Source organism: Pelodiscus sinensis, chromosome 8, assembly GCF_052426305.1.
Source record: "Pelodiscus sinensis isolate ZL-2025 chromosome 8, ASM5242630v1, whole genome shotgun sequence".
In the NCBI taxonomy this organism is placed as follows: Eukaryota; Metazoa; Chordata; order Testudines; family Trionychidae; genus Pelodiscus; species Pelodiscus sinensis.
This window is the reverse complement of record NC_143059.1, coordinates 45,859,752-45,872,115: the sequence shown is the minus strand read 5'-3', so window position 1 is coordinate 45,872,115 and position 12,364 is coordinate 45,859,752. Positions and strand designations below refer to the sequence as shown.

Here is a 12,364-nt window from a genome sequence, read left to right as displayed (position 1 = left end):
GCACTATTGGTACCGACATCTGCGCAGACTAGAACAGTTCCACGCAAAGAACTTTCAAAGCATTCCATGGCACCCACAGAGCACTTATTGTTGGCTCTACATTCACCGGCATCTTTAGTACGTTCCATTCACTTGCCTTGCTCTCCAACATCATTTCTCTCAGATAGGCCTTGCTCTCCAACACAGCTGCTACAGGTCCTCCTCACCCATGCAGAGGTATCCACCTTAGGAGTCATGTTCAGCAAGACCATCCCAATATGCCACCACCATCACATTGGTACGGGCACCATGTACTTGCCACCACTATACCCTGGCAAGTGGTTCCTCTGGGACACATGGTTGACCCACAGAATCCAACATACTGCTCCCTTAACACTAGCCAAGAGACCACCACATTCCCCACAGCATGCACCATGTAACATGGCTCCGGATTGCCTGGATCATCATCAATCCAAGGAAGAAGATTTCCTTTCAGAGGGGAAAGTCAGATCTCTCCCCACAATTCGTCCTGTTCTCTAGATGAGGCTATAATACAGACCACTCCACCTCCAACAGATGAAATCAAACAATTCCAGGAGTTGTTCAAGAGAATGGTGTCAGTGGAGGAGTTGGACCTCCTGGAGGTCAAAGAGAAACAACCAGCTAAATCCTACAGCCAGCTACATCCTCAAGGATTGCACTTCCCATGGATGAGGCTATCCTGTATCCTGCCAATGCAAGCTGAACATGCCTATGAACAAAAGGCCAGACAGAAAATACTTTGTGCCAGGCAAAGGAATGGATGTTTTGTTTTCCTATCCCCCTCCCAATTCCCTGGTCGTAGATTCAGTTCAACACAAGATGTAAAACCCGCACTTCAGGTCCACTCCCCAGTACAAAGATCATAAGTGGCTAGATACCCTGGGCAAGGAAGATCTGTTCAGCTGCCATGCTACATTCACAAATAGCTAATTACTTAACAATACTAGCTGACTATTATTACACCAATTATTCAAAGAAGAGCTTTCACAATTCCTCATGGAGCAGAAATGACCCCAGCTCCAGAGTATCATCCAAGAGCGCCACCCATTGCCTGCACTGGCCTGCAACTGGCAATGAATGTAACAGACACTGCAGCCCTCAGCAAGGCTACCATGATCGTAATGCATCATGGCTCAGGCATCTGGAATTCCTCGAGAACTATGACTTAAAGTTAAGGATCTCCCTTTTGACAGGACCAACCTGTTTGTGAACAAGACAGACAAAGTCCTGCATTCCATGAAGGGCCTCTCACACAATTCTGAGGACCCTTGGAATGTACACACCTCCTGACAAGAGACAGGTACAACAACTACAAAAGTTGAGAGCTCAAAAGACATCCCTGTTGCAACACCAACAACACTGTCCAACCTCCAATTTATCCATTGGTCCTTTCTATGGCAGTGGATCGAAATAACATCCAGCTGCTGGGTCTTAGAGATCATCAATTTGGGCTACTCCATTCCCTTCATTTCTGTTCCCCCTAACCATCCCTCCTCCCCACCTCAGCGACCCCTCTCATGAAGTCCTTCTACAACAAGAGGTCCAATACTTCCTGCAAATAGGAACGATAGAACCATTTCCTCCTGCCTTTGAAGGGAGAGGTTTCTATTTGAAGTATTTACTCATCCAGAAGAGAACGGGGGGATGGAGGCCTATTTTAGATCTCAGGAAACTCAACAAATACATGACATACAAGAGGTTCAAGATGGTAATGCTAGCAACAATCATGGAAATTGGCTCTCGGCCCTCAACCTACAGGATGCCTGTTTCCATATAATGATCCATCCAGAACACAGACACTTTACATTTCATAGTCAGGACGAATCACTACCAATACTGAGTCCTTCTGTTTGGTCTCTCAATGGAACCAAGAGTTTTTTCAAAGACCTGAGCTGTAGTAACTGCACATCTTCAGTGCATGGGAGTAATAATATTCCCTTATGTGGACAACTGCCTCTAAAAGGCATGTCATTCTGAGATGCCCAAGAACTGGTCAACAAAACTATTTCACTCTTACTCAGCCTTGGGTTCCACATCAGTTTACCAGAAATCCAAACTCCAACCATGCAAATTCTCAAATGTATAGATGTTTGACTGAACTGAACAATAGCCAGGGCAACACTACCCAAGCACAGCTTCAGTGCTCTCATAGCTTTCAATGTGGGTGTGGATAATGCTGATCATGACAGTGCGCGACTGCCTCAAATTTCTCAGCCACATAGCAGCCACTACATATGTTGTAAGGTTAGCCAGGTTTCACATGAGATGCTTCTAGGCATGGCTGGCCACTGTTTATATCCCCTCCAGAGATTCCCCACACAAGATGGTCACTATACTACAACACGTTATATCCTCGTTACAATGGTGGACACAACCACAGAACATGTTGCAAGGATTACCTTTCCAGCAACTTGCCCCCAAGGTTATCATTACAACCGACAACTCGCTTATAGGATGGGAGGCATATCTCAATGCTCATACATACAGTAAAGGACAAGTGGGCTCAGCACAAACAGACACTCCACATTAACCTCCTCAAACTAAGGGCGGTATGATACCTGTGCTGCCACTTTCTACCATACATTACACACAAGACAATCACTATCATGATGGACAATACAACATGTATGTGTTACATCAACTGTTAGAGCTCAGCCTGATCCAATTCTCTCAGTACAGAGGTTATAAAACTATGGAATTGGTGCATCAAGCATCACGTTAACCCCACTGAAACCTACCTACCTGCGGTGTTCAACATCATGGCAGACAACTTCAGCCATATTTTTTCAGACTGACACAAGTGAGAGTTAGCCCTCTGAAAGGTCTTCTTCAAATGGAGCCAGCCCGACATAAATCTGTTTGCAATCAAGTCCAACCACAAGTGTCACCAGTTCAGTTCCAGGGCTGCTCTGAGCAGAGGATCTCTAAGGGACACTTTCCTCTGAAAATGGGATGCCCTCCTCGTATATGCATTCCCACTACTACCTCTGATTCACCGAGTGATCACAAAAATCAGACAAGACCAAGTGCGGATCTTTCTAGTCACTCCATCATGGTCCAGGCAGACCTGGTTCCCTTACCTGCAGAGATATTCCCCCATGTCGTGATCTGCTGTCTCACTACCAGATGCTACATCCCAACTCCACCACAGAGCTTGGCTCTTATATGGCTCCATGATGCCAAAAAAACCTGTTTGGAAAGGGTAAAACAAATTCTGATCAACAGTAGGAGAAAATCCACCAGAAGGACATACACATACAAATGGACAAGGTTCTCTGAATGGGTAAGGAAGAAGCACAACATCCTACCCACTACTACCCCTCTTCCAATCATACTAGACTACCTCCTAGAACTATGGGAATCAGGGCTCTTTCAGCACAATAAAAGTCCACACAACTATGATTGCTGCATTCCACAAGCCTGTTGATAACACCCCCATTTTTGCACATCCTGTCACTAAGCATTTTCTCACAGGACTTCAAAATACTTTCCCTGCAGTATGACCACCTATACCAATGTGGGACCTTAATCATGTCCTGAAAAGCTAAACTAGGTCTTCCTCTGAACCACTTGCAACCTGACCTTGGTTACACCTCTCCATGAAAGTTGCCTTTCTAGTGGCCATTACCTCCAGCAGGAGGGTGGGGGAGATAGCAGCTTTAATTGCTGACCCGCTGTACACAGTTTTCACTAAGGAAAGAGTAATGCTCAGACCCCACCCCAAATTCCTCCTGAAAGTTCCCACACCCTTCCATATCAAAGAACCCATACACTTACCTGCATTATGTCCTAAACCTCATAATAACGTGACTCAGGCAGCATTACACACTCTGGACATCCAATGAGCGCTTGCATTTTACCTTGATAGGACAAACTCATGGAGAAAGTCAATGAGAGTTTGGACAAGCCATCTCCACCAGAAAATATCCAAATGTATCTCTTCACTCATACACAGTTGTTATACCATTCACAACAAACAACTACCCCTGGTCATAACAGCTCATTCCACCAGAGCGGTGGCTTCCACCACAGCCTTCCTGAACAATGTCCTGCTAGAAGGCATTTGCAAAGTAGCAGCCAGGTATTCCAAGCATATATTTGCTAAACATTATGCACTCACCTCTGGCCTAATTCAAATAGAGCCAGTGGGACAGGGGGTATTGTCCACACTCTCAGGAGCAGGAATCTTTGTGTAGATTCCTATGTTAGTAACCCCCCCCCCCCCCATTTATTGACTTTGATCCTTATCTGCTTCGTTTTAACTGACCAATCTTCAGGTGCTTACTGATGACCCTTCTGCCTTCCTGTTTTTCCCTTTGATTTTTTCATAACCTCTGCTTCTTGTTTCCTGCCCCCACTTCTTTTTTCCTTCCCCCTTCTCCCCTATTTATTTTGGGTCTGCACATCCTAAACTCAAAACTCCGGTCATCTGAAGAAGTGGGCTGTGCCCATGAAAGCTCATGAAACCATCTATATGTTTTGTTAGTCTATAAAGTGGTACCAGATCAGTTTTTGTTTTTTTAAGTTTATTCTGTATATAAAGTAACCTCCATCCTTACTCAGTGCTCTGACTTAGCCAGATTTCATAGCCATTTTGGTTTTTGTGTGAATTCTTTTGCTACTATATTTTTTCTCTTTGTACTTGAATGCAGTGGTGTTCCTTTAAAGTGCTGATCTTCCATTTGAATGTCAGTGCTTCGCACAGACGTCCCTAATACAGAAAGTGCATTTTGTGCCAACCATCAGCACTTTATTTCACTGTAAAATGGTTGACTGGGTAAAACTAAGCAATACCATTTACTTTTTAAAATATAGTTTTAAACCTTTAATGTACATTTTTTTTTAGAGATAAAGAAGTGCTTCAGGAATGGAGACAGCGTGCCAAGATGTTGAAGGAGAAGAAAGAAGTATTGTTCAGGTATTCACCTTCAAAAGCAGACATGGTATGTAATATAGAATAGCAAGGCCCATTGGATCAGGTAAATTACCCATTGACAAGATGTTTTGAATCTTTTTCTCTGGGAATTGTTCAATTAGGTTAAAATAATACAAATAAATAGAAAAATTAATATTTAAAATACTATCACTTTGAAAAGCATTTTGGATCTACAGCTCCCATATGAAATATCTATATGGACCATGAGTCCCACGTGAATTTATTGGATCAGTGTACAACGATCCTGCAAACAGTTATTCAATATCGATGGTAATTCCAAATTCCGATATTAGGCTATTGGAGATGCTGAAATACAAATACTTATATTTATATATTTTTTAAATTATGGAATGCCTTCAATTTGTGATATTGCCAAACTGAAATTGACATGGGATGGATCTTATAGTTTCTACAGGCGTCTGTAAACTCTGACACTCTAAATGGAAGCATATTAAGATTCAGCTATGTAAGAAAAATTGGGTTTGTCCCCATACTTGCTTTTTATAAAGTATAAAGAAGGCCTGAAAAGTGCTTCCCAGTTACACAAATAAAAAAGCCAGAATTCTTGTTGTTTCTTTATAATAGACATTCTGACCTTGTTATAAGTATAACTTTGCAAGAAAGTAGATATTAAAAACTGAACAATCATGCCTCTCAAATGCTCCAGTGTGGAACTCATTATGAGCATGACAAAATAAGGGACATAAAAATTATTCAGTAAACTTCAAATGCAAAAGGATTCATTCTGCTAGTGTAAATAATTCTTTCTTTAATATCAGTTTCATGATTCTATGGTTCTGATGTAAAAATTGTTCAACATCAGAAATAAGGGCACAGTAAACTTGTGTGAAAAATAGATAAGCTTTGAATTAGAACAAATGACATTTCTGAGAATTAGGTAGAATTAAAAGGGAAGGAGTTTAATCAGTTTTTTAAAATATTTTTTTCTTTATTGACACGTTTAGCAATGTCTAATAAACATCTGGTAAAAAGGACATCTTTATTAAAGAATAATCCCCTCACTCTTTCTAATAACACATGAGAATTCAAAATACATATCTCTGACACACCTCTGAAAGAACAGGCTTTGCTTTTCTAATATTTCTAATATAATGTGAAGGTTTTAAAAACCCCAAAATACCTTTTTAGCTCTTCATTGTAAGTTATATACAAGCAAATGAGGGCACAAGCTACTTTTAAAATCAATACTTTGTGAGTCAGTTACTAAAATGATGGTAACATAGAATAGGAGTCGGGATTTGTGGAGCAAAATCCACTGTTTTCAGTGGTGCTAAGATTTCACCAGAGTTCATTTCTCAATTCCGCCAATCACCTGAAATGAGCAAGTCATTTCATTTCTCTGTTCCTCTGTTTCACATTCTGTCCTTGGTCATGTCTTTTTAGATTGTAAGTGCTTGGGGACAAAGACTATCCTTTACTATGTGTTTTTATAGTGCTTAACACAATAAAGCACCTACCTCAACACACAAAAATAATTAATATTAAAATAATTATAATTAATGTTTAATTTATAGCATATATGTAGTAAGCTTTTTTATTTGAAATATTATTCCCTATTCTGTATATCTTAAAATTATTCACATATGCAGATTGATACCTCTGAAAATAAGCCAAGTTGTGTTGCCAAATGTGTGGGTGATTCCAGGAATGTCTGTTATCATTAAACTGATAACATAGTGTGATGGTCTTCATTAAATAAAATAATACAAGGGCAACATTGAAATTGGTATCGCCTACCTCTACACTTTACTGATTGTAGTTAAGCTTGTGAGGAAGAATATTATCATTTCACAGAGGTGGAACAGATCTCAGACCCTAATTAATGGCTTTTGGTTTTGGAAATGGAAAGTAAAAATAAGGTTTGAAATGTATAAAAGGGCAACCAAGTGAAAAATCCTGGCTCCATGACTGGTTAAAAATAATTATGTGACAAATATAATACTTGTGAAAGTAGCAAAGACCAAATTCTTCTTCCAGTTTAAAAAACAACTCTGGCACCCACACTGCTCACGTTGCAGTTGTAGATTTATAGCATAACTCCCATTTCATGGCAAGGTTGGAAGCACAGCAAACACAGCTGCTTGCCACAGGAGACTTAGTTGGAGGCCAGATAACCAATATCAAGGATGTTTGAGAGTAGATGCAGGATGCTTTTCTCTGTGTAGGAATGTATCTATTTTAGTTAACTTGACCGGGGTATTTTTAGAATGTATAGCTTTGATTAAAATAGTTGAGAATTAGGTAGATCATGCGTGATATCAATATATTGGACAGTGTAATAATTGTATAGTATCTTTACTTGTCAAAGAGGGCCCTTGTTTTTCTTTTCCATGTTCCCAATTTTTATGAATTCAAAGAAGAGAACATGTTCAGTCCGAGAGCACAATTCTTGAAGTCCACATTTTTTTCTGTTATTTCTACATAAACACTTAATACTGTACGCATTGTTGAATGTGTATTTATGAAGCACAAGAGGGCACTGTAGTACTGTACAGTGTATGTGTGTTATAATCGAAAGGTTGCTAAATTCCCTTGTTTCTGAGTGATCAAATACATAGGTTATATTAACAATATCTAGCAAATTCAATGCATATAAAAGTCTGCATGGAATACCTTTTCATGTGCTGGGAAAATAACACAGTGGGGAACAGATTATCCAACAAGTTTTTGGAATGCATTGGAAACAAATCTTAATTTCAGAAGGTGGAGAAAGCTTCTCAGGAGGGTGCTTATCTAGATTTAAGTTTGACAAATAAGGAGAAACTGGTTGAGAATTTGAAAATGGAAGAAATCTTGGGTGAAAATGATCATGAAATGGTAGAGTTCATGATTCTAAAGAATGGTAGGAGGGAGAACAGCAAAATAAAGACAATGGATTTCAGGAAATCAGATTTTATCAAACTGAGTTTGATGACCTCTAGAGGTCCCTTTGGCTACATCTATACCGCACATCAATTTCAAAATAAGCTATTCCAGAATAGCTACAGATGTAGGAATACGCTGCCCGTTATTTTGAAATTATTTTGAAATAATGGAATGGCTGTGTAGACACTCGCATAATTATTTCAGAATAGTAGCCATTTTTACGAAATAACTTTGCTGTGTAGACATACCCTTCAAGTCACATGGTGCTATGATATTCATTTTTATATTGTCACATATGAAGCATATGTCCTTATTCAATCTTATTCTGGTTTTGCAGATAGTGTGGAAAGAGGTTTCACATTTCTTGCATGTTGCAGAGAATATTACTTGCTAAGTAATGAGCAAATGAAGCTTAATAATGTGAAGTCTGCCCAAGTTTCAAACAAAGTCCTCAAATAGCCACATAGCCATTTCATGCTATGTGGACCAGTTTAAAGATTATTTCATGTGTATTTATTAGGCTGTTCATATACATATTTGTCTCTGGAAGCCTGTGATATATATTTCCATTATACTTTAATGATATGTTGAACAGAAAGCTGGCCATTGTGTAGAAACTGATTTTTGCCAAGGCCTTTTTGGGAGAGTCACAATGGAGTTCAGACTCTATTGACAATTTTTGCCTCCCCTTATGAATCAGTGAAAGCTGTTATATGTGGCATGAGGATCAATTTAAGTGATGGTGCACCCCTTTTACCATAAAAAACACTTGGATCAACCAAGACCTGCAAGCTTTGTATAAATGAACAAGAAGAAAAAACATACCATGTTGTTAATGTAAAGTATTTGCCCTAAATCCAAAATATATAAGTGATGTTTGCATACTAAGGAAATTTACAGGATTCCTAGGCACAAGAATTTGCAAGAACCCCAGGCCAACTCTTGTAAGAATCATAAGGGGATCAGTTATGATCAGCAAAAAGCTGACAAAAGTTGTCAGGTAATTAGTAAATAATAATAATCTGTTAATAGACAATTAACTAACAGATAATGACCTACATTCACCAAATAAATTGCTCAGAACAAATACCCATCTCTAGCTGTGAATATGTGAAATATTTCTGAGTCTTTTAAAATCATGAGCTTTTTCTTGAAAATCATAAATTTCATGAGTATAATGCCAACAAAGCATGTAAGTACAGCAGGTTGGAAAATAGTAATTTATTTTAAAAAAAGATTTAAGATTTTAAAAATCTTTGTAATTCTTATGTGGAATGAAAATGAGTTTTTGGTGGTGATAGATTTTTTTCACAGAAGAACAAGGGGGAAAGAGAAAATTGCCAATATCTGGTGACTGTTTCACTCCCTGAGGGTATATCTACGCTGCATGCTAATTTCAAAATAAGATATTCCAGAATAATTATTCCAAAATAGCTTATTTCGAAATAGAACGTCTATACTGCAGGGAAGCTTCAGAATTAGTCCGAGAAAGGCTTCCCTTATGTAAATGTGCTATCTCGATTTAGAGGCCCAGGAGGCAATGGGGAGGACTAACTTAGAATGGCCCTGGTGAGGGGCTATTTCAGAATAGCAACAGTTGAACATCTACACATGCCTTATTTTGAAATAGCTATTTCAGAATAGGTGTTATTCCTTGTAGAATAAGGTTTACAGATTTCGGAATAAGCCATCTGTTATTTCAAAATATATTTCAAAATAATGGAATGGCTGTCTAGACGCTCACATTGTTATTTTGAAATAATGCTAGTTATCTCAAAATAACAGTGCAGTGTAGATGCACCCTGAGATATGAGAGAGCCAAGTCCAAATCCCTATTTTGCCTGATCTGGAGCAGGAATTTGAACCAGGGTCTTCCATATTCTAAAATGAGTGTTATGACTGCCAGTCTATTGGCTCTCCTCAGGTGGGTCAGGTCTGTGTATATATGTGTGTGCATCACCCTCACCAGAAATTCAGTTCTGAAACTGAGACATCTGCATCTAAGCTGATACATTACCACAAAACATTTTGATTTTGATGATGTGTTACTTGTCAGGGAATTTTTTTCCAGTGAAAAATGATAATTTTTTGACCATCTCAACTTGTAATTTCCATGACTCCCATAGGTTGGACTAAGGCAGCTTTTAACTTGTGAAGCTGAAAATGGAACCATAGCAGTAACAAGCTCTACTGGTTATGCCGGTGACATTTATAACTAATTTGAAGTATCATATATTGTTCTGCTGCTGAGATCTAAGGACGTGGCTATGCTAAAGCATTTATAGTGGTGTATCTGTATTAGTGCAGCTGTAAAATCTATAATGAAGTCACTCTAAGCCAGGGGGAGAAAGCTTTTTCCCATTGGCTTAGCTACCGCATGAACAGCAGTAGCTATGTCAGAAGAAGAAGCTCTCTCACTGACATGGTCCTCACCAACGCTTACATCAGTGCAACATATAGTGCAGGGCGGGGAAGGAATTATTCACATCAGTGAGTGACATTTTATGTTGACATAAGATGTAGTAGAGACATAGCTGCAAAAATGTAGGGTTTCTGATCATTATAAATTCCCCTAGCACAGCCATGAGTGCTTGTAACTCTTATGAGTTCTCTCTCTTGCTATTTGTAAAGCACTCTTATGAGCACCACTAACTAAATACAAGTTGTACTGCAATTACAAGCAAAAATTTCTTTTTCTGTTCCTGATTAATATGGCTCTAGGCAAATACTTTTTCAACTTCAATAAAAATTAAAAGAATACCCAAACAGAAAACTTGAAATGAGAGTTAAAGTTGAAAATGTATTTAGCCCTTTAAAGTAACATAATGAAATGTTATAGATTTTTAAAACATCAATAACAAATACTAAAACTTAGGAACTATACCTCAGACTCGAGGCATTTTGAACTGTTTTTACTAAATTGGCTTCAAAACTTGCTGAACTGCAGTATGGTGCCAAATGGTTTTACATATGGTTAGAATATTTTAAGAAATTTCCCCATCATAAAATACTCCTATAGTCCAGAATAGCATCACCTATCCCACTCTGGCTAGCAAGTCCAAAATGTTTCATTTCTATATACTGAAAGTTCACTATTTGAGTCACAGTTTTCCCAAGAGTTTAAAACTGCAAACTACCTGTGTTCTAAGAGTACAACTTTCATCTTTCTGGTCTAGAACTCAGTGACATTTTTGTCTGAATCTTTTTCAGCAAAAATAAAAATGCAGACGCAGCAACATTTCCCCAATTCGAATTGGTTCCACCAAATTGTCTTTGTAAAGGGGAAGAAACTAAGCAGAAAAAATCAAAACAGTTTGACAAATTAGAAATGAAACATTTTGATTTTTCATTTTGAATTGACTGGTTTTCATATTTCCTTTCATTTTATTTAAAAGATCAAAAGTTTAGAAATGGTCAAATTCAAAAGCTAAAACGTTGCGCTAAAACATTTTGTTTGATCCAGAACAAAAGTAAATCTGAATTTCTGATTAGCTGAAAATGTTGAGAAATGTGGGCTGCAAACCAAAATACTTTTTTCCAGAATTTCCAGGAAGCCAAGAAATTGGTTACTCACACAGCACCAGTCCACTGTACATCTGACTGAAGTATATAGGTTTAATTCTATCTTAGAAAAGGGAGGGGAACAGGAGTCAGTAAGCATAGAGATTTTGCTTGACAGCACTTTGCACTGCTAACAGTGCAGCCACCAGATTCCCATCTGCCTCTCTAATCATTCCAGTTAATTACCATTTCATGTGAAAACTAAGGGGGTTGATATGCATTACATGCACCTCTTTCTCATCTGCACAGTTGGGGTGGATTCTGTATCTTGCATTAACAGCAGGTATTTTGCCATCCACAGTCAATTGTATACAATCTTCTCATAGATTTGGGTGTTCTTTTTATCACAATGGTTGATTCCAAGGGACAACAGGATTTACCCTGACGTATACAGCAGAGACTCTCCTTCCATTGGTATTCAATGAAAGATATGGAGGGGATGAGCTATATCGTCAGACACTAGGTAACTTGCTGTTGGACAGACTTAAATTTCCTCTGTCCTTTAGTAAATATCTTCTGGCACAGGTTGTAGTGTGGATCAGGATACAGAGAAAGAGTTAAAGTTGGAACTTTCAGATTTTACAATTTAGACTTTCTAATGGTTTTTCTCTGCAAATGTAATGGCTTAACTAAATGCAATAAAAATGTAAAAGTGCAAGATGCAGAATCTGACCCTTAATTTTAGAAAAAGAAAAATCTATGCTTGACATATTAAATTTCAAATACAGTGCCATGATTTTAGCCACAGTTTCCTAAATTTATATTTGTAATCCAGCTACGTCCAAACCTATGTTTTTTATAATATCAAAAGAGATGTGTTTATACTGTATGTATAAAATGTTTTCAGCCTTTCAGTTTAACAACAAAAAGATTGCTTAACATTTCCCACTTTGTTTTTCTGTTAGTAAAGCTCTTTGTTCTTGTCAGAATGCCTATTATTCAAAGTAGAGAAACCACTTG

The 12,364-nt window shown here is 38.3% G+C and overlaps 1 protein-coding gene across 2 annotated transcripts in view; it reads left to right on the top strand.

Moving 5' to 3' along the window:
* Nucleotides 1–12,364, top strand: part of LRRC27 (leucine rich repeat containing 27) — a 90,468-nt gene that overhangs the window by 60,063 nt on the left and 18,041 nt on the right. For both annotated transcript variants that reach the window (XM_075935233.2, XM_075935234.2), the window contains one exon: nt 4,868–4,964. In XM_075935233.2, the coding sequence (XP_075791348.1) occupies nt 4,868–4,964 (97 nt within the window). The remainder of the gene's footprint in view (nt 1–4,867; nt 4,965–12,364) is intronic.